General features: G+C 41.7%; 2 protein-coding genes across 2 annotated transcripts in view; both read left to right on the forward strand.

The window, feature by feature from the left end:
- LOC121862666 overlaps nt 1–4,572 on the forward strand; it is a 104,318-nt gene extending 99,746 nt beyond the window's left edge. The window contains exon 48 of the mRNA XM_042360985.1: nt 1,716–4,572. The gene's annotated coding sequence lies outside the window, so the exon portion shown is untranslated. The remainder of the gene's footprint in view (nt 1–1,715) is intronic.
- A 6,214-nt stretch (nt 4,573–10,786) lies between these two features.
- The window catches only part of LOC121862667 (vitellogenin-like), a 30,278-nt gene continuing 17,836 nt past the window's right edge, over nt 10,787–23,228 (forward strand). The window contains exons 1-2 of the mRNA XM_042360986.1: nt 10,787–11,312; nt 14,851–14,886. Coding sequence (XP_042216920.1) covers nt 11,264–11,312; nt 14,851–14,886 — 85 coding nt within the window. The 5' untranslated portion in view covers nt 10,787–11,263. The remainder of the gene's footprint in view (nt 11,313–14,850; nt 14,887–23,228) is intronic.

Consider the following 23,228-nt stretch of genomic DNA (forward strand, 5'->3'; position numbering starts at 1 on the left):
ATACTTTTTTGAGATACTGTACTGTACATAGCCAGTGCAGGTATAAACAAACAATGCATATAGACAGAGCAGGTATACAATGTACATAGGCAGTATGTACACCTGACCCTCGCTTTATGCAACAACACATCATAATGGGAATCCGCGTGAATACTGTACTTAATCTTATGGGGAAAATTATTATATGTTCCAGAACTACTAAAAGTCAACAGTAATGCTATAAAAGTTGTGGAAGTCTTATTTCAAGACTCTAATGTGGGTTAAATACCAAGATAATATAATATAAGACTATAAACTAAAACTATGAAGAGCATGAGTGTTTGTGTGGAAAGTGAAAGTGTGTGGAGTGGCTGACGCACCACTCCAATCACAACCCGTGATGTCACATACAGAGCAGTAGACACACAAACACACACACTGTGCTATGTTTCACAACCATTTATGGAGCATTAATGTTATAAAAGTTTTAGAAAAATCATTAAAATACTCTAATATGGCTTAAAAATAAAGATAATAAGAAAAAATAAAAAACATGGGTGTGTGTGTGGGTGAAAAGTGAGGTGCATGTGTGTATGGTGGCAGTTGTGTCCTTTAGCCGCCTGATAACTGAGGAGCCCTCCCTCCCTCCATCATATCTTCTACAGAATGCGTAATAGGGAATCTTTTCCTCATAAAATGAATTGTGGGTAGAAATAGGGTCGCCGCAAAAATGTGATTTCGCATGTAGTGAATGCACATAAAACGAGGGTCCAGTGTATAGGTACTGTATACAAATGATGTACGTAGAAAGTATAGATATACAAACAATGTGAGTTTACAGGGCTTCATCATATAAATATTCCAAAATCATTATCTTTGAGATATTTGTTTTAATATTGTTTTAATAGTATGTTTACTATTGCTATTTTCCTTCTGTCGAATGTAAACAAACACAACGCTGCCACACTGCACAAAACCTGACGAGCTTCTGTAAATGCACTAGTGAAGGGGACTGTACAGTAGCTAAAACATTTATCTGAGCATACTTTGTGGGAAACAATATGACTCCATGGGCGATAAATATTGGTATATGAGGGCTGTCACTAGTAACACGTAAAGTTTTGGAGCATATCGACCCCCACTTGAACAGATAGTTGTTTTAGCTACTGTACATAGACAGTATACATATAATGTACAGGTAGTGCAGGTATACAAATGTTGTACCTAGACAGTATAGGTATATAAACAATGTACATACAGTGCAGGTATTCAAATAATGTATACTGGCAGTGCAGGTATACATACAATGCAAGTATACAAATGATGTTCACAGGCAATGCAGGTATACATAAACAATATACAAAGACAGTACAGGCATACAAACAGTGATAAACAGTAAGTCAGTTTGATCAAGGATCGCCCAAGTACCCCTCAACACTGGAGCAGGTTCAGGTACATTCAGGAGCCGGTGCATGCCCAGTACTTGCCAACAGTGTGTAACAGAGACGTGACCGATCGCCCAAGAGGCTAACAAGCCGATTAGTGGTGAAGAGGATAAAAGAAAAAGAAAACAGGGCCGTAAATATATACTGTATAGTTGGTCCACCTCACACAGTTATACTGCACTAGGATGATGACAGTTATTTATATCATATTATAAAAGCCATATCAATTATCAAATGTTATACAATCAGTAGTTGTACAGAACCAGATTGTTACATCCCGTTACATTGCAGGTTAAAAGACGATCTGGTTTTTCTACAATCAAAGCAGTGTGGGGAGATACAATAACAGTTACTCATGGTTGATCAACATCATGCAAGAAATGTGAGACAGACACAAACAAGAGGAGGGAACTGTGATGTGGAAGAAGACAATATTGTGCAAATATTATGGGAATAAAATTAAAGATGACCTAGAACCTATCTGTAAAGGGATGTAGAAATTTTGGGTTGACGTGAAAATGACACTGAAGTAAACATCTCCAGTACTGTACTGTATACTGTAATATTTCAGTGAGAAAGTCAGACATGCCTATGTTGTTCATGCTCATTGGAATTACATGTGTAACTACAATTAAATACAGAAATTACATAAACTTCTTCGTCTAATGGAATTAAGAAATAAAAAAATATACGTATATATTTATGTAGCTGCTATAATTATCGTTGACTTTCTGTAGGCTTATTAAAAATGTTGGAAGTTTTTAAAAGTTGTGTTTGATCATGTTATGGTTCTATTGTATGTAAGATATGAAGTTATTGTACAGGAGTGTTCATAAAGTCCTTTTCTGGTTTTAAATGTTTATTACAACAAAACCAACAGAGATAGAATGATACAGTGTTTTGCATTATGTTCCTTAGTTAATCCAATTTTGCATACATCATCATCCACTTTAATATGTGCTCCTTTTGTGGCCCTCAGCACATCCAAATGATACTGTACTCCACTTCTTGCCACATGTTCACCAGCGTACCAGGTGTTACTCTTCCAATGCCATCAGTTATCCATGTACAAAGGGTTTCAGTGTCACCAACATAATTTTTCACATAATACCACAAGAAGTCTAAAGGTGTAATATCAGGAGAGCAAGGAAGCCATGGGATTGGACCATTGCAAGGGAATTTCTCATCGAGAAATCAATGCACCATTAAACTCCAGTGTGGAGGTGCAACATCACACTGAAAAAAGATACTTGGATGCAACTCTATTTACACATTATGATGGCTTACTTGTCCACACACAAGAAAGTACTTCATCGGTGAACATCTCTCTTTGTAAGTAGTCGTTGTCGTCAGCGATCGACTTCAGCATCGAACATGCAAACTCATAGCCCTGAAGCTTGTTATTCGGTTGTAAAGCCTGGACTATTTGCACTTTATACTCATGGAATTTCAAATTTTAATGCAGAATTTTATGCATAGTTGTGGTTGGTACTTGCAGTTCCCTCGATGATTGCTGAATAGACTTTCTAGGACTACGTTGGAATGCTTCATGAACATAATCAATGGACTTTGCAGACATCCTTGGACGTCCACTTCAAAACAAGTCGGAAACACTTCCTTTCTCCATGAACTTGTGAAACCAAGCCCAAATACTGGGTTTTGAGGGAACTTTCTGATCTGCTGGCGGTAATTCCTTTGAACAGTTGTCACTGATTTGGACTCTGCAAGCCAGACGATACATTGTGCTTTCTCCTCTATTGACAACATCACCTATTTTAAGCTTCTCTAACAACACAGTAGGCATTAATTCCATAGAACCTGTGAAACAAAACAAAACAAAACAAAATTGATTGGCTAAGGAACATAATGCAAAAAGAATTATCATTCTATCTCTGTTGGTTTTGTTATAATAAACATTTAAAACCAGAAAAGGATTTTATGACCACCCTGTATTTGTTAAAGGCATTTTATCAGCAGTTCTAACAAGAAGATACTTTATCATTCAGTGGTAGACCTTGGATCTCAAAGTTAATTTTAATATTCTTACGAAGTGCTGTTTTAATTTATATTTTATGCAAAACTCTTTACTTATATGCCAAGTGACATAACTTTTCACAATTAAAAATACCATTTTGCATCTTATGCATAGTGTACTGTAGATACTTTTTTTTGTGGTAATTTGTACCTAAACAACACAGTTCATAACCTTAGCAAGTACATATTGTTGATGTACTTCATATGATGGTGTAAGTCAGGGGTTCTCAAACTTTTTTCACCAGGTACCCCCTGAGTTATCAGACCATCGACCCATACCCTCATTACTTAGACACTGAATATAGAATGGTACTACACCTGATATTGAAAACATTTTGAAACTGTAATTACTTTATTAAGCAGAGAAGCATTAACTGTATATTGATTTTTGCCAGCCCTCTGGTGTCCCCTGGAAATCCTCCTGCATTCCCTTGGGGATTTGGAAATCCCAGTTTGAGAACCCATGGACTGTAAGTCAACAATTTACTTCACAAATATACTCACAATATCTTCATTGGTAAAATTACACACACTTCCTTCATGAGGCATTTACTGTTGTGTCTGTTAATGTTCAGTTATGTATAAGGAATTACCTGTATTGATAACTTTTTTCAGTACATGTTAAATTCATTTTAGATGCTATTGTCATATGTACTTTCTGCACAGCCTGTCAGCAGAGTATATTTGTCATATACAGGATATTAATACTGAAATATGTTTTTGAAAAATTATAAAGATAAGCTTAAATGATATTTTATTGTTAAAGCTTTAACCAACATTTATGTAATGTACTGTACTGTATAACCAATAGGTCAAACACAAGCAAATATTGTGTGTTTGTTTTGTGGTTCTGTCATGTCAGAGAAATATTTAGTTCTTAAAGTGTTACATTTTTTAATTGTTATCAAACTATCTTTGTGATAACTTTGTCAGGAAGGTTTTGTTGTAACATCTCAATATATAACTATGATTGCCAGTTACTGAATTCCTTTGTAGTACAGTATATGTGATGTGCTGAAATATAGCTTATTTAAATACGTACAGGATAATACAGTACTGTAGTTTAATTTATGCTTCACCTGTCACCTGAATGAACAAAATCTGGTTATCTCAGCCTGTACAGTATTATTCACCCATTTCAGTGTTACTATATGCAGTGTTTGTTTTCTACTGTACATGGGAATATCATGCACTGAAATACTTGATAAGTGGACCAGCCTCCCCGTGATCTGTTGACACCTGAGTTTCATCTGAGGTCACATAACCTGATCAAGAGAGGCTATTCGGTGGCACAAGTGATGGTTATCTTTGGTCAGTTGGGTGGCAGTGTTCCATTAACCACAGATGTAAAAGTAGGATACAGTAATTAATTTCTAACCAGTGCTGGATAAAGTAATACTAGATGTATTCACACCAGACAATATCTAACTGGAAAATGATCCCACTTCATTTATCATTACAGGTATCAAACTCAATCTCAAAAAGCTACCGTTACAGAAAACTGTCAGAAGTATAATAATAATTTAATCATTAAAATCAACCTTAGAAATTTATAACTGGTCTGACACAGACAATGCAGGTATACAGCTCATCATGTATACAGTATACAGAAATCACTGGTACAGTATACATACAGTACAATGACCATAGAATGTGCAGGTATACAATTTCCAATGTACCTAGACAGTACAAGTATATATACAACAATAGTAAACAGTAGGCAATTCTTACCTTTTACCTTACCCAATAGCCACCCACTTGAGATGTCCATGCCGAGGAAACTTTGTACTTTACTTTTATCCTTTTCACCACTGATCGGCTCGTTAGCCGCTTTGGCGATTAGTCACGTCTCTGTTACGCACGGTTGGCTAGTACTGGGCATGCACTGGCTCCTGAATGTATCTGAACCCACTCCAGTGTTGGTCAAGTCTGGTCTTGAAACAGCTCACACTCAGTGCCGTCACAACACTCTTTGGCAGATTGTTCCAAGAGTTCACAATTCACACTCCAAAAAAGTTTGCCTTCACAGTTTTCTGGACTTGCGGCTTCTTTAACCTTGAGCTGTGACCCCTTGTAGGGCGAGCATCCGCCAGCTCCAGGTAAGGACACTCGACAGAGTAGTGCCCTTTGAGATGTTTATACACCTCAATTAGTTCCCCCCCTTGCCCGACTGTAGTATAAGCTAGGCAATTGCAGTCACTTTAATCTCTCAGTGTAGCTGAGGTGCCACAGTGTTGGCACCAGTCTGGTGGCCCTGCTTTGGAAATTTTCAATCACCTGACAGTCCCTAGTATATCTCGGGATCAGACAGGGTGACAGTACCGTACTCCAGACAGGGAAGCACATCACTCTTGAAGATTGTTACGAGATCTAATAATTTAGTTGCCTGATTCACCTTCTCACAATGGCCCAAGAAATTCAGCTTATTGTCAACATACACATCTCGGTCCTCTTCACATTCAGTCTCAAATAATGCAGTTTCTTCGTCCCGTTGGGACATAGGGATACACCTCATTATCGTTGGTACGTTCCAGGTGCATCTTTTTACACTACGTTACATTGGATCTCAGTAGCCATTTCTTCAACCATTCTTAGAGCTCTCAGAGATCCTTCTGCAGCTCTTCACAGTCTGCTTGGTTCTTGATTTCCCGAAATTACTTGGCGTCATCCGCAAACATTTGTATGGAGGAATGTACAGCGTCAGGCATGTCATTTATGAAGCAAAAACACAACAGCGGGCCCAATACACTGCCCTGTGGTACCCCGGTTGTGACGGGTAAACATGGCGATTTCATGCCATTAATCACCACACACTGCTTGCGATCATGGAGAAAGTCTTCGATCCACGCTAGGACATTTCCCCGAATCTCGTACCCTTCCAGTTTAATTTTCAGCCTCTCACAGGGTATGCTGTTGAAAGCCTTAGCAAAATCTAGGTATACATTGTCGATATTACCACCCCGTTCCAGAATATGGGTCCAAACATCCAGTACCTTGAGTAATTGTGTTAAGCAGGAGCACCCCGGCATAAAACCGTGTTGGCAGTCCTTTACAAGGTTGTTTCATAGTACATGTTCCATCATGGCATCTCTTATAATGCTCTCAAGAACTTTACATACTATGCTGGTCAGGTTCACTGATCTATAGTTATTCGTGGAGGGAAAGAAACCATTGCTCTTGATCATTTTGTCAAGAGCTATTTTGAAGCGCAGTCCTGCTTTTCATTCCACAGCTTTAGCTGGTAGACTGTTCCATAGATTTACCACCCTATGTGAAGAAGTATTTCCCCATGTTTGATCAGGATTTAGAATGTTTCAATTAAATCTGTCCTGTAATTGTTCCTTATCTGAAGGGTCGTTAGTCAGACCATCAAGTGGCTAGATTTGCTTAAGAAAAGCTTTAATTTCTTGAAAAGTATCATCCACACTATTATCTACATTCTACAATATCACTTTTAGGTGGACGTCATTCCCCACACTCCAGTAGGAATTGTTGATGGTGAGGAAAATGTCATCATTCTGTATGGCTCCTGTCATGTTTTAGAAGCTATGGGGCTAGCTGACTGACACACACACACAAAGGCTTTTTTAATTACTTGTACAGCTAAATTTATTATAATTATTATTATTATTAATATTATTACTGTTATTGTTAACATTATTATTATTACTGTATTATTATTATCCTTTTCCTTTTTTTCCTTTTATCCTCTTCACCACTGATCGGCTCGTAAGCCGCTTGGGCGATCGGTCACGTCTCTGATTACTTTTCCTTTTCCTTTATCCTCTTCACCAAAAGATCGGCTCGTTAGCCACTTGGGCGATCGGTCACGTCTCTATTACGCACTGTTGGCAAGTACTGGGCATGCACCGGCTCCTGAATGTACCTGAGCCCGCTCCAGTGTTGGTCAAGTCGTGTCTTGAAAGAGCTCACACTTGGTGCCGTCACAACACTTTCTGGTAGATTGTTCCAAGAGTTCACAACTCTCACTCCGAAAAAGTTTGCCCTCACAGTTTTCTGAACTTGCGGCTTCTTCAGTCTTGAGCTGTGACCCCTTGTGGGGTGAGCGTCCGCCAGCTCCAAGTAAGGACACTCGACTGAGTAGTGTCCCTTGAGATGCTTATACACCTCAATTAGGTTCCCCCTTGCTCGTCTGTAGTATAAGCTAGGCAAGTTCAGGCGCTCCAATCTCTCAGGGTAGTTGAGGTGCCGAAGTGCAGACACCAGTCTGGTGTCCCTCCTTTGAACATATTCAACCAACTGACAGTCCCTAGCATATCTCGGGGACTAGACGGGGTGACAGTACTCCAGATGAGGAAGCACTTCACTCTTGAAGATAGTTACGAGGGACGGACCGTCTAGATATCTGAACGACCCTCTTATAAGACCCAATAATTTATTTGCCTGATTTACCTTCTTCTCGCAATGGCCCGAGAACTTCAGCTCATTGTCAACACATACCTAGGCCCTTCTCACAATCAGTCTCAAATAGTGCAGTTTCTTCATTCCGTTGGGACATATGATATGCCTCCTTACCGTTGGTATGTCCCAGGTGCATCCTCTTACACTTCGTGACATTGAATCTCAGCAGCCATTTATTTGACCATTCTTGGAGCCCACAGAGGTCCTTCTGCAGCTCTTCACAGTCCTCTTGGTTCTTGATTTCCCGAAATAATTCGGCGTCATCGGCAAACATTTGCATGGAGGAGTGTACGTCAGGCATGTCATTTATGAAACAAACAAACGACAGCAGGCCCAATACACTGCCCTGTGGTAACCCGCTTGTGATAGGTACGGACGATGATTTCGTGCCAAGAATCACCACACACTGCTTGCGGTCATGTAGAAAGTCTTCTATCCACGCGAGGACATTTCCCCGAATTCCGTACCCTTCCAGTTTGATTTTCAGCCTTTTGTGGGGTACATTGTCGAAAGCCTTGGCAAAATCTAGGTAAATATTGTCGATATTACCACCCCGTTCCTGAATTTGGGTCCAAATATCCAATACCTTGAGCAATTGTGTTAAGCAGGGGCGCCCTGGCATAAAACCTTGTTGGCAATCCTTTACAAGGTTGTTTCGTAGTAGATGAAGTCGTCATGTGTACCTGCGACTAGCGAGATACCACAGGGCCATGTATTGGGCCCGCTGTTCTTTGTGTGCTTCATAAATGACATGCCAGAACCTATACACTCCTCCATACAAATGTTTGTGGACGATGCTAAGTTATTTAGGGAAATTAAGGACCAAGCAGACTGTGAAGAGCTACAGAAAGATCTCAATGAGCTTCAAGAGTGGTCAAAGAAATGGCTGCTAAGATTCAATGTTACAAAGTGCAAGAGGATGCACCTAGGTCTTACCAACAGTAAGGAGGCGTATCATATGTCCCTATGGGAAAAAGAAACTGCATTAATGAAGACCGAACGTGGAAAGGACCTGGGTGTGTATGTTGACAATGAGCTGAAGTTTTTGGGCTATGTGAGAAGAAGGTGAATTAGGCAACAAACCTAGTACGTCTTACGAGAAGGTCTTTTCGATATTTGGATGGTCTGTCGCGCGTCACGATCTTCAAGTGTGAGGTGCTTCCCCGTCTGGAGTACTGTCACCCCGTTTGGTACCCAAGGTATGCTAGAAACTGTCAATTGGTTGAAAATGTCCAAAGGAGGGCCACCAGACTGGTGCTTGCTGTACGAAACCTCAGTTACTCAGAGAGGTTGGAGCGCCTGCGACTACATAGCTTATCCTGCAGACGGAGGGGGGTCACAGCTCAAGGTTGAAGTAGCCACAAGTCCTGAAAACTGTGAAGGCAAACTTTTTCAGAGTAGGAATTGTGAACTCTTGGAACAATCTGCCAGAGAGCGTTGTGACGGCACCGAGTGTCAATTCCTTCATGGCCAGATTTGACCAACACTGGAGCAGGTTCTGATATATTCAGGAGCCAGTGCATGCCCAGTATCTGCCAACCATGCGTATCAGAGACGTGACCGATCCCCCAAGCGGCTAATGAGCCGATCAGTGGAGAAGAGGATAACAGAAAGGTAAAAGTAAGATGTACACCAGATCCAGGAACCAAGCAAAGTCAGAGTGTAGAAGGGCTGAAAAACAGTTCCAGAGGCGAAATCCAATCGAGGTCAAGTCAAACCCAAAGGCATTTTACCGTTATGCAAAGTCGAAATTAAGAACGTGAGTAGGTGTATCAGGCCTTAAGCTTGGAGATGGCAGTTACACAGATTCTGATCAGGACAAGGCGGAGCTTTGAATAGTTTCTTTTCCTCGGTGCTCACAAGGGAGGATATGAACAATCTTCCTGCGTTTGAGGACAGACGGTTTAACACAGCGCTGACCCACATTGTGTTCTCAGAAGAGGGTCACTAGACTGCTGCCTGCACTTCGGCACCTCAGCTAACCAGAGAGATTAGAGCACTAGCAACTGCCTAGCTTATACTTTAGACGGGCAAGGGGTGACCTCATTGAGGTGTATAAGCATCTCAAATGGCACTACTCAGTCGAGTGTCCATTCCTGGAGCTGGCGGACGTCCGCCTCACAAGTAGTAACAGCTCAAGGTTGAAGAAGTCACAAGTCCAGAAAACTGTAGGGGCGAACTTTTTCAGTGAGAGTTATGAACTCTTGGAACAATCTGCCAGTGAGTGTTGTGACAGCACCGAGTTTGAGCTGTTTCAAGACCAGACTTAACCAATACTGGAGCAGGATCAGATACATTCAGGAGCCAGTGCATGACCAGTACTTGTCAACAGTGCGTATCAGAGACGTGACCAACCGCCCAAGCGGTTAACGAGCTGATCAGTGGCGAAGAGGATAAAAATAAAATAGTTAAAAAAAAGGTATCACCCTCATGATATTACCTCAATATATTGAAAGGGGATTACTGTTTTATCATGCTACTTAATGTTTATAATCTCTGCTATACAACATATAACATGTGTGAGTTTTATGGGTGCAGAGTGGGTGGTGCAGCCTCATTCAGATTACCTCCGCTATTTCCAGCCCACAAGCTGAGTGTTCTTCCACAGGTTGAACTCTGACAGTCGACAAATTCCTCAAAGACTTAACTTTCATTATAATAAAAGCTATTTTGTTATGTAAATTGTGGGTGCATGATCGAGTGTGGTGTTGTTCGAAGATGGTACCACTTCAGGTATACTCTCAGCCGGCGTCTGGAGATAATGTTCGTCTCTGATATAGGCCGACTTGAACGATGGTAATCTGGTCTGATAACATTCAAGAGTACGTTTACAGACTCCTTGTTTCTAGGTCAGTGGCGCCAGGTCTTTCAACTGTGGACTTCGGTCAGTGGTAGGCTATTTAAGGCCCCCACTGTCCCAAGTGGGTCCATTCCTACCCCAGTATCGCTGGTGGACAGGACGCTGTGTGTTTGATCTAGTGAGCTAAGTTCAACTAGTTACATGTACTACGCTTGTCTTACCGTGTCGACACAGACGTAGATGTGCAAAGAGAAGGGCGTGTCAAGTGTTGTGTAACCTGGCTGGAGGTTTCAAGTGTTATATTATCTGTCAGGACATACAAAGTGTTACATATCCTGACAGGACACACCAGGTGTTGTGTAGCCCGGCAGGGCATGTCAAGGGCTGCATAGCCTGGCAGGACACGTTAAGTGTTAGCATGACAGGATATGTCTAGTGTTTAGCAGCCTGACAGGACATCTGTGTTGTGGAGCCTGGTAGGACACCCCCAGTATTGTTGAACTTGACAGGAACCTCCGGTGGTGTGGAGCCTGACAGGACACCGCCATTGCTGTGGAGCCTTACGGGAGGCAACACCAGAATAATGAAGGTTGTTGTCCTAACACTAATACTGGCCGCCCTCGCCCGTGCAGGTCAGTTCAACGTGCCGTTATCTGTACTATGGGATAAAGGACAATGGAGAGAGGCTTCATTAAATTTTATTGAAGTTGTCAGTTTCTTTTATATCATACAGTATGCTCACCTGTGGCCCGTTCATGAGAGGCGTGAAAGTCTTTATCAGATGATGCTTAGAAACTGGTGATTATGTTATCAGTACAAATCAATTTTTGTCCTGTGGTGATTTTAAAAATGTGATAGAGGACATTCAGAACGGAATGAATAAATGTATGTGTGTGTATAGATATCCCCGGGCAGGGTGAAGCTATGGGCAAGTTTCTTTCCGCCATTTGCCTCTATCTACCCAGCAGTAATTGGGAACCTGGGTGTTAATCGATTTACGGAACGTGTTCAGGGGTAATGGCTAACCAGTGCAGTTGGTGAGCTTTCAGGTTTTCTCGAACTGTTCCTTGACGCTGGGTCATTCAGCTCGTTAACTAGAGTGTGGTTGTTGTGTTGGCGACAGCTTCTACACCTTAAACAAATTCAAGCCTAGGTGGCCCTTGGGCCGGCCATCCTCGTTACACGAGGGGCAACCATTATTATTATACGTATAAATGTAAATCTTGTGTACTTATGATTATAACAATACATATACTGTAGGCTGACAGGACCTAAGCATTGTACTAATAGTGACACACGGCATAAACAATGTACTAATAGTGACACAGGGTATAAACAATGTGGTGATGGCAATGGTACAAACAATATAGCGATGTTAACAGGGTGTAAACAATGTAGTGATGGTGAAATATGGTATAAACAATGTAGTGATAGTGGCAGGGGTATAAACAATGTAGTTATGATGACAGGATTGACAGGGTGAAAGCAATGTAGTGATGGTAACAGGGTGTAAACAATGTAGTGATGGTGACAGGGTGTAAACAACGTAATGATGGTGACCGGGTGTAAACAATGTAATGATGGTGACAGGGTGTAAACAACGTAATGATGGTGACCGGGTGTAAACAATGTAATGATGGTGACCGGGTGTAAACAATGTAGTGATGGTGACAGGGTGTAAACAATGTAGTGATGGTGACAGGGTGTAAACAATGTAGTGAGGGTGACAAGGTGTAAACAATGTAGTGATGGTGACAGGGTATAAACAATGTAGTGATCGTAACAGGGTGTAAACAATGTAGTGATGGTGACAGGGTGTAAACAATGTAGTGATGGTGACAGGGTATATTTTTACTTTTATATTTATCCTCTTCAACACTGACTGGCTCGTTCGCCGCTTGGGCGATCGGTCACCTCCCTGTTACACACTGTTGGCAGGTACTGGGCATGCACCGGCTCCTGAATGTACCTGAACCTGCTCCAGTGTTGGTCAAGTCTGGTCTTGAAAGAGCTCACACTCGGTGCCGGCACAACACTCTGGCAGATTGTTCCAAGAGTTCACAACTCTCACTCCGAAAAAGTTTGCCCTCACAGTTTTCTGGACCTGGCGCTTCTTCAATCTCGAGCTGTGACCCCTTGTGGGGCAAGTATCGTTGTGAGTCTGTGTGTGGACATTTTTCGAATCATGTCTGTAAATGTTGAGGGTAGAAGTATGAAACCTCTTCTGTACCTGTACGTTCATGTCACAGCGAGATTGACTTTACTATCGACGAATTAAAGACGTCACTGATTAATATGTCAATAGAACTGGGAGGCTATATATTGAATATCAAGACAGACACACGGGAAAAATATTAATTTACAAAACTTTTTACTTATAGATACTTATGCACATTGACTAACACAGATCCAAGGTGTAGTGAACTCAGGTATACTCTAGTATGTTCCCTGGGGAGTGACTGATAAACACGATAAGAAATGACCATTTTGATACCGTCTTGAGGAATACACCGGGTCAACTCCAAGCAAAGAGCACCTCATGTATGCTGCACTACACCACTCACTGACTGGTGACCTGACTGTGTGAATCTACTAAACATACAAATGGTGGTCTTTACGATACTTCAGAATATGTTAGAGAGGTGTAGACACAAAGGGGGTGGTGTTGGTGATGTGTGTGGCGGTTGTGTTAAGGACTGGAGGAGTGTTGGGTGATAAAGCTTGTTTACTCACTACTCATCCCTCGCCTGCTGATAATATATACTTGAGTATCAGTACTTGGTCTCTCTCAAGTGCGTCTCGCGTCCTTACTTCACATCCTCACCTCTAAAATTTTCCAGAATGTGATTCTCATTGGTTGTATTAAAATTTTGTTATTAATCTGCTCCAACCCATCGTCAAAGAGTACTGTATTGTTTTACAATGAAAACGAGTTTTCTATATCATTATTAAGATGATGTAATGAACATGGAAGTTAATAGATAAAACAAACATGCAAGTGGTTATCTATGCTAGGTAAGCCCTTAGAGCCAGCCAGGCGAGGGTACAGGGAGAGGATGTTTTTGAAGAGTCTAAGTGGTGTAAAATAAATTACTTATTGTCGGGTGTATCTACAGATCCCCAAACTGTGGACCACTAAATCAAAGGAACTTAAGAGCCTTAATAGACAACGCAGCGATCCTCAACCCTAGCCACCTGCTTATCATGGGGAACTTTAACTATGGCGACATCGACTGGAGAAACGAACTCACCCCAGATGACTTGAATAACCCTGCTACACTTTTTGTAGGGCAAACTTTTTCGGAGTGAGAGTTGTGAACTCTTGGAACAATCTACCAGAAAGTGTTGTGACGGCACCGAGTGTGAGTTCTTTCAAGACAAGACTTTGTGGGGTTCAAGATGTTTGGTTCACACTCAGGATGGGATGGAGAAAGGAAACTCACAATGTGCTCTCTATATACATGTTGTATTGGATGTACAGTGCAGCTTGGTGCTGGGAAGGCAGCATGGTTACAAGCGTGATGTAGAGAGAGCTGGTTGGTGAGGGTGCTCAGAGGAGGACCAGCTTGTGGGTCGCCATGCTCGCCGGCGGGAGAGAGGACCGCCAGGCAGGCGGAGGAGGAGGTGTTGCTGGTTGGTTGGTGTAGGTAGAAAGAGACAGGTCACCACGAGGTCAGGTCTTAAATAGCGGGGGGTAGGCGTGGCTTAGTAGTTGACCCCCGCTCCGTGATGTATGGCGGCGTTGGTTGACCTAGACCACGAGGCATACACTGGGGAATTGGTGGGGTCGGCTACTCAGCGACAAACAGCGTTTGTAGGGGAGAAATCCACTACAACTTGACCAACACTGGAGCAGGTTCAGGTACATTCAGGAGCCGGTGCATGCCCAGCACTTGCCAACAGTGTGTAACAGAGACGTGACCGATCGCCCAAGCGGCTAACAAGCCGATTAGTGGTGAAGAGGATAAGAGTAAAAGTATGCAATTACTTATCACTTATCTAAGTTATCTTGGGGAGCAGCCATAGATACTGTAACAAATCACTAAGTAAAACGTATACAGTACTATCTTAGTTAACTTACTTTGCAAATAGGTTTTCATCTAAATTTGTTATTGACTAACAAACAAAATTTTCATTAATATGATTATAATTCAATATTTTTACTTCCAGATGACCCTGTGTGTGCACTAACCTGTATCTCGGCCGGTAAGTCATCCAACTTATTCTTGAAAGTTTAACATTTTGGCGAATGTTATTTAGAAAATGGGAATACAGTACTCTTCTTTTTTTTACAATACAAAAATGGCACAGAATATAGGTAAAAATTTAAATAACAGTACAAGGGACGCAAAGATACAATGCACAGTGGCCTTCAAATTGCATATTTTTCTGGATTGTTTTTTGGCTTTAAATATTGATTAAATACATAGTGTTTCAACGATAAAGTATCTACAGTACAGTACAATACACAGACTGTTTTAGGGACAGCTTGGTCAAATACTTTAGTCCGTCATTGTAGTAGGTAACCACTTGTGGCTCTTGTTACCTATTGGCCCTGTTACTCGGACTCAGCAGGTCGGTCAGCAGGTAGGTCAGCAGGTGGGTCAGTAGGTAGGTCAGTAGGTGGGTCAGTAGGTCGGTCAGCAGGTCGGTCAGTAGGTGGGTCAGCAGGTCGGTCAGTAGGTGGGTCAGCAGGTCGGTCAGTAGGTAGGTCAGCAGGTCGGTCAGTAGGTAGGTCAGCAGGTCGGTCAGTAGGTCGGGTCAGCAGGTCGGTCAGTACGACAACGGCATATTTTCCGAGGAATATTTATGGTAAATAATTAATTTCCTCGAGTACAAAGCACGTAGATTACTTTTTTTTATTGTGTTATATGATTAAGTTTTCAGCATGTTATACCGCGCAATATCCTTCATCCTTCATTTATGATCATAGATAAGAGATGATTGAAGTAAAAAAAATAAAGGTATTACTTACTTTTATCCTGTTGCATTTTCAACCAATATGGTAGTAGGGGGGGCGGGGAGGGGGGTCCGACTAATTACTCAAATGAACCCAAATGTAGCCGTAATGAAGTCAAATGATGGTCGTACAAGCGTAAATTGGGCTGTGAATCACTTCTCGATTATTATTTGGTGTCACTAAGTCACAAAAAATTGGTAAACTTAATTTAATCTGAATTAATAGATCGAGTGCATGTACCTAACCTAACCTAACCTAACCTAACCTAACCTAACACAACTCAGATTAAATTAAGTTTACCAATTTTTTGTGACTTTGTGACACCAAATACTAGTCAAGAAGTGATTGGCAGTCCGATTTATTCATGTAGGACCATCATTTGACTTCATTGCGGCTACAATTGGGTTCATTTGAGTAATTAGTCGGACCGGGCGAGGGGCTCTCTCAAAAGCGAGAGATTTCGGTAAATATTAAACAGTTGGCAATACCTAATTAACTTTTGAAAATGGGTTTTTATAGTGTAAATCATCGAGTTAAATACAAATAGCAACTTCAATGCTGTCAGAATTGAGCTGTTGTTGAGATATTGTAAAAAGTATTAAGTAAGAAAATGCAAAACCTGAAAAACCTAACCTAACTTAAGTCATAGGCCTAGTGTGTAAGAAACTTGGGTAATTATAAAGGACTAACCAGTGAGTGAAATTGATTGAAAACAATTATAAAAACACCGGATTTTCACTTATATTATAGTGGACACTATTGTAGTCTGTGGAAATATGTTAAAAATTGGATATTTTACAAATAAACTTTACTTAACATTTGTGGTTATGAAAAACAAACCTAACCAAGCAAACCTACCTAACCTTAGCTAACCTTCCCGGTATATTAAACAGAAGACTCTTACTATGATATGGTGAAATTTGAGGCATTTTCTGGACGAGATGATATGGCCGCATCGGCACTATGCACCCCGGGCGGCGGAGTGATTTACTGTGTTGGCGGGTTCCACAATAAATAATTATCATAACAGAACTCGCTGATGAAAATAATGTAAGAAAATAAACAGTATCTATGTAAAGGAACAATGCCGTGATCTTTAAACAATTAAATGGTCTCGTTGTTTTTATCCCTAAATTCACAAATTACGCGACAACCTTCACATGACATGTTGAAAAACAAACTGCCCCGGGCGCGGGTAAAGCATTATGAAGTATTACTGGTACATAATTTGTCTTAGTATACATTATTGTGGTTATAAATAAGTACAGTCTCTCCTTGACTTACGACAACCCGGACATACGACGGCCATGGTCGTATAAAATATTTTTCACTATGTATTTTCGAGTCCCGACGTTAGTGATCGCGCTGTTTATTGACAAAATTTTTGTTTGTAATTCCCTTTAAAATGGCTGGCAAGCGTAAGAGTGAGAGTTCTCGTGGTGCTGATAAGAAAAGGAGACACCCATTTTATAAATTCTATGTACAGGTAGAATTTTCGCCTTTTCGACTTACGGCCTGGTCGTCGGGACGGAACCCCGTCGTAAGTCGAGGAGAGACTGTATACAGTACTGTACACTAAATGCGTCCTCCAAAAGCATGAATTTACTTCCAGAGTATAACTTTTTTTTTTTATCCTCTTCGCCACTGATCGGCGTGTTAGCCGCTTGGGCGATCGGTCACGTCTCTGATTACTTTTCCTTTTCATTTATCTTTTTCACCAAAAGATCGGCTCGCTAGCCGCCCGGGCGATTGGTCACGTCTCTGTCACGCACTGTTGGCAAATACTGGGCATGCACCGGCTCCTGAATGTACCTGAACCCGCTCCAGTGTTGGTCAAGTCTTGTCTTGAAAGAGCTCACACTCAGTGCCGTCACAACACTCTCTGGTAGATTGTTCCAAGACTTTACAACCTCACTCCGAAAAAGTTTGCCCTCACAGTTTTCTGGACTTGCGGCTTCTTCAATCTTGAGCTGTGACCCCTTGTGGGGTGAGCGCCCGCCAGCTCCAAGTAAGGACACTCAACTGAGTAGTGCCCTCTGAGATGCTTATACACCTCAACTAGGTCCCCCCCTTGCCCGTCTGTAGTATAAGCTAGGCAAGTTCAGGCTCTTCAATCTCTCATGGTAGCTGAGGTGCCAAAGTGCAGGCACCAGTCTGGTGGCCCTCCTTTGAACATTTTCAACCAACTGACAGTCCCTAGCATATCTCGGGTACCAGATGGGGTGACAGTACTCCAGATAAGGAAGCACTTCACTCCTGAAGATCGTTACGAGGGACGGACCGTCTAGATATCTGAACGACCTTCTTATAAGATTCAATAATTTATTTGCCTGATTTACCTTCTTCTCGCAATGGCCCGAGAACTTCACCTCATTGTCAACATACACACCTAGGTCCCTCTCACATACAGTCTCAACTAGTGCAGTTTCTTCATCCCGTTGGGACATATGATACGCCTCCTTACCGTTGGTATGCCCCAGGTGCATCCTCTTACACTTCGTGACATTGAATCTCAGCAGCCATTTCTTCGGCCATTCTTGGAGCCCACAGAGGTCCTTCTGCAGCTCTTCGCAGTCTGCTTGGTTCTTGATTTCCCGAAATAACTTGGCGTCATTGGCAAACATTTGTATGGAGGAGTGTACAACATCAGGCATGTCATTTATGAAACAAACAAACAACAGCGGGTCCAATACACTGACCTTTGGTACCCCACTTGTGACAGAAACAGATGACGATTTCGTGCCATTAATCACCACACACTGCTTGCGGTCATGTAGAAAGTCTTCTATCCATGCTAGGACATTTCTCCGAATTCCGTACCCATCCAGTTTGATTTTTAGTCGAAGGAATGGCTGCTGAGATTCAATGTCACGAAGTGTAAGAGGATGCACCTGTGGCGTACCAACGGTAAGGAGGCGTATCATATATCCCAACAGGATGAAGAAACTGTACTATTTGAGACTGAATGTGTGAAGGACCTAGGTGTGTATGTTGACAATGAGCTGAAGTTCTCGGGCCATTGCGAGAAGAAGGTAAATCAGGCAAATAAATTATTGGGTCTTATAAGAAGGTCGTTCAGATATCTAGACGGTCCGTCCCTCGTAACGATCTTCAGGAGTGAAGTGCTTCCTCATCTGGAGTACTGTCACCCCATCTGGTCCCCGAGATACGCTAAGGACTGTCAGTTGGTTGAAAATGTTCAAAGGAGGACCACCAGACTTGTGCCTGCACTTTGGCACCTCAGCTACCATGAGAGATTGAAGAGCCTGAACTTGCCTAGCTTATACTACAGACGGGCTAGGGGCAACCTAATTGAGTTTTATAAGCATCTCATGGAGCACTACTCAGTTGAGTGTCCTTACTTGGAGCTGGCGGACGCTCGCCCCACAAGGGGTCACAGCTCAAGATTGAAGAAGCCGCAAGTCCAGAAAACTGTGAGGGCAAACTTTTTCGGAGTGAGAGTTGTGAAGTCTTGGAACAATTTACTAGAAAGTGTTGTGACGGCACCGAGTGTGAGCTCTTTCAAGACCAGACTTGACCAACACTGGAATGGTTTCAGGTTGTCAGTTGTCAACTCTTCAATAGACTTCTGCAGAGTCCCTAGCTGCTGGATGACCTGCTCAGATTCTGCATTACTCTCCGTCACCTTCTGTGACCCTGCTGCAACCTGAGCATAGCTCTTCTTAACAACTTCCTCTGTTCTGTCAGCTACTTCCTCAGTCTTAGTGAGGATCTCTTCCCCAACCTGCTCCAGCTTGACAACCAACACAGAATTAGCTTCCCCTATTTTTGTCTCCAAGTTTCTCATTCCCTTGTGATCTGCAATAGCCTCATTTACTTTGGTTATACAGTCAGGGCAGTACCAGCAACAGCCTTCAAGCTTTACCTCATTCTGCACCATCCTAAGTGCTGTATAGCCCAGATCCACACAATGTACATCAGACGTCGCCCTGCAGTAATTGCATGTCAACAAACTTCGTGGTCATGGGGTTTTAGCCTCTGATTCCCTACATCTATTCATGTTTTGTCATAAACTTGTCTTCCTTTTATGTACAATATATGTATTATTTAGCATGGTAATGTGATTCAGACCACCTGCACACAACACCTTCCTCCTCCCATGGCTCGCCGACGACTGACTTGCGAATTTAAAATTAGGGTGTTTAATAAAATTAAATAAGCCAGGATTTGGTTAGGTTAGGTTATCATTAAGGTGTTTAATAAATCGGGTGAAATCAGCCTAATCTTCATGAGTTCTCCAAAAATTAATATTATAAGATTGTTAACTGGTGTGCAACAGGTTTGTCTGCAGTATTTCTATAATGGTGAAGGGGGAGATTTGTCACATGCCACATTATTTTTTGGATTGCTTTTCATATTTTTGCCATTGATCGGCAGTAATTTAGACAATTCTCAGACACTTTCCTTCTATAACATTTTCTTCGCAAATGACCTGACCTAACCTAACTGGGGGGCACCGCCCCCCCCCCCATGGCATACATAAGTCGTTTGTGAGGTAAACGTCATAGAAGAAAAGTGCCTTAGAAATGTCTAAACTACTGATTCCAGCAGTTAAATTGTTAAGATTCCCCGGATAACCGAAATTAAAATACTGTACAGTAGTAATACCCTAATTTGAACAATCAAAAAGAACTTTACCCTAATTTACATAACCAGACCTCAGGAAAAGCAAATGGACCTTCTTTTCTTTTATCCTCCTTACTATTGATTAGCTCGTTAGCCGCTTGTGCAATTGGTCACGTCTATTAAACATGGCTGGCAAGTACTGGGCATGCACTGGCTCCTGAATACATCTGAACCTGCTCCAGTGTTGGTCAAGTCTGGTCTTGAAAGACCTCACACTCGGTGCTGTCACAAATCTTTCTGGTAGATTGATCCAAGAGTTCACAATTCTCACTCCGAAAAAATTTGCCCTCACAGTTTTCTGGACGTTTGTCTTCTTTAACCTTGAGCTGTGACCCCTTGTGGGGCGGGTGTCTGACAGCTGCAGGTATGGACACTCAACTGAGTAGTGCCCCCCTGAGATGTTTATAAGAACATAAGAAAATAAGGAGTCTGCAATAGGCCGGTTGGCCTGTGCATGGCAGCTCCTGTCGAGAGTTACTACCACTCTCTATCATCCATGAATCTATCCAGCCTCCTTTTGAAACTTTCCAGCATTCCAGCACTTACTACAAAGTTGCTAAGCTTGTTCCACTCGTCCACCACCCTATTTGTAAACCAGTTCCTTCCTATCTCCATCCTAAACCTAGACTTATCCAACTTAAATCCGTTGTTCCGAGTCCTATCCTGCTCGAATATTATAAGAACTTTATCTATATCCCCCTTATTGATTCCTTTCACCCACTTAAATACTTCTATTATATCTCCCCGCCCTCTTTGTCTTTCTAGGGAATGCAAGTTTAGTTTCTTTAACCTATCTTGATATGGAAGGTTTCTAAGTCCTGGAATCATTTTCGTCATTCTTCGCTGCACCGACTTCAGTGAATTGATATCCATTCTATAATATGGGCACCAGAACTGAACCGCATAATGGAGGTGCGGCCTGACTAGCGCAAGATATAGTTGCAATAAGACCTCTGCACTCTTATTACTTACACTTCTAGATATAAAACCCAATACTCTGTTTGCCTTATTTCGAACATTAACTCACTGTTTTCTAGGCCGTAGGTCCGGGCTTACAAGTACCCCTAGGTCTCTTTCACAAGTCGACTTCTCTAGGTTGATGTTGTTAAGGCTGTATACGTTGACAGTATTTGTTCTTCCAGTATTAAGTACGCTGCACTTGCGGGTGTTGAATTTCATTTGCCATTTTTCAGACCAACCCTGCAGTTTATTTAGATCTTCCTGTAATGCATTTGCATCCTTCCCTGAATTAATCTGCCGCCCTATTTTGGTGTCATCCGCAAACTTGCTTATGTCACTGCTGATCCCAGTATCTAGATCGTTTATGTAGATTATGAACAAGAGTGGGCCTAGTACTGACCCCTGGGGAACCCCACTGGTTACACGACCCCACTCAGATTTAACACCATCTACGCTGACTCTCTGCATTCTATCGGTGAGCCATGATTTTATCCAATTTAAAACTTTCCCCTCGATACCATGAGCCTTAATTTTTCTGAGAAGCCTCTGATGCGGTACTCTGTCAAATGCTTTGCTAAAGTCTAAGTAAATAACATCTTAATTTTCGTCATTATCTACTACCTTGAAGACTTTCCTAAAAAACGTCAGCAGATTTGTTAGACAAGATTTTCCCTTTGTAAACCCATGTTGAGAGTCATAGATTTTTTTGCTTATCTCTAAATGCGATCAGATGTTATCTGCTATAATTGATTCAAGAAATTTCCCCACTACTGATGTCAAACTGATCGGCCGGTAATTTGACGCTGTTGCTCTGTCTCCCTTTTTGAATATGGGTACTACATTTGCCTGTTTCCACAAGTCTGGCACAACTCCGGTGTCGAATGATTTTGTAAATAAGTTTACGAGGGGTCCACTAATCTGTTCCCTACACTCTTTCAAGACTTGAGGGAAAATTTCATCCGGCCCTGGGGATTTTGTCTTCTTTAGTTTATTTATCTTAAGAACATCCCCTTTTCTGATAGTGATATTCTTTAATTTCTCTTCTTCCTTTCCCTTAAATATCAGTTCCATCTCTGGAATTTCATCGCAAATTTCTTCTGTGAAAACTGATAAGAAGTAGCTGTTCAATGCTTTGCTATTTCTTCACTGCCATTTATCACTTCTCCCCTCCCTGACTTTAAAGGCCCAACTTTGTCCTTGACCTTTGTTCTATATACCTGGAAAAATCCCTTGGGATTCGCCTTGGATTCTCTTGCTATTTTGATTTCATAGTCTCTCTTTGCTTTCCTTACATTTTTCTTAACATTCCTAGATAGTTCATTATACCTATTTCTGAGCTGCTCCTCTCCTCCCTTTAATTTCTAATATATCCCTTTCTTTATTCCTATGTCATGTTTAAGTTTGCTGGTCATCCACCGTGGCTCATTCTTATTTCACCTAATTTTTCTGTATGGTATATTTTGTTCCTGTGCTTTATGTAGTATACTTGTGAATATATTATAGTCATGATCAATTGTTGTGTCATCTATGACCTCACCCCTTCCTACTGGTGACTGATGTGACTGTTCCCAGGTGACCTCACCTAGGTACCTTCTTATCCCCTGATAATCCGCCAACCGAAAGTTTGGGACTCTGACCATATTGTCATTGTTTTTCGTTTCCCAATTTAGGGTGAACCTGATTTCTCTGTGATCACTGTTACCTAGTTCTTCCCCTACTGTGTTATCTCTGATAATATGTTCTTTATTTGTTAATACTAGGTCTAATATATTGTCACCTCTAGTAGGTTCTGTAATTAGTTGTTTCAAAAAATTTTCCTGTACTGCGTCTAGGAAGTCTTCAGATTCATAGTCACCTACAATGTTGTCCCAGTCAATATTTCTGAAGTTGAAATCCCCATAATGCACAGGTTGTTATATTTTGCTGCCCTACTCATTTCCTGCCATATGGGCTGAGCTGCTTCTTTCCCAAGACTTGGGGG

This window comes from Homarus americanus, unplaced genomic scaffold, assembly GCF_018991925.1.
Source record: "Homarus americanus isolate GMGI-L3 unplaced genomic scaffold, GMGI_Hamer_2.0 scaffold31037, whole genome shotgun sequence".
Lineage (NCBI taxonomy): Eukaryota > Metazoa > Arthropoda > Malacostraca > Decapoda > Nephropidae > Homarus > Homarus americanus.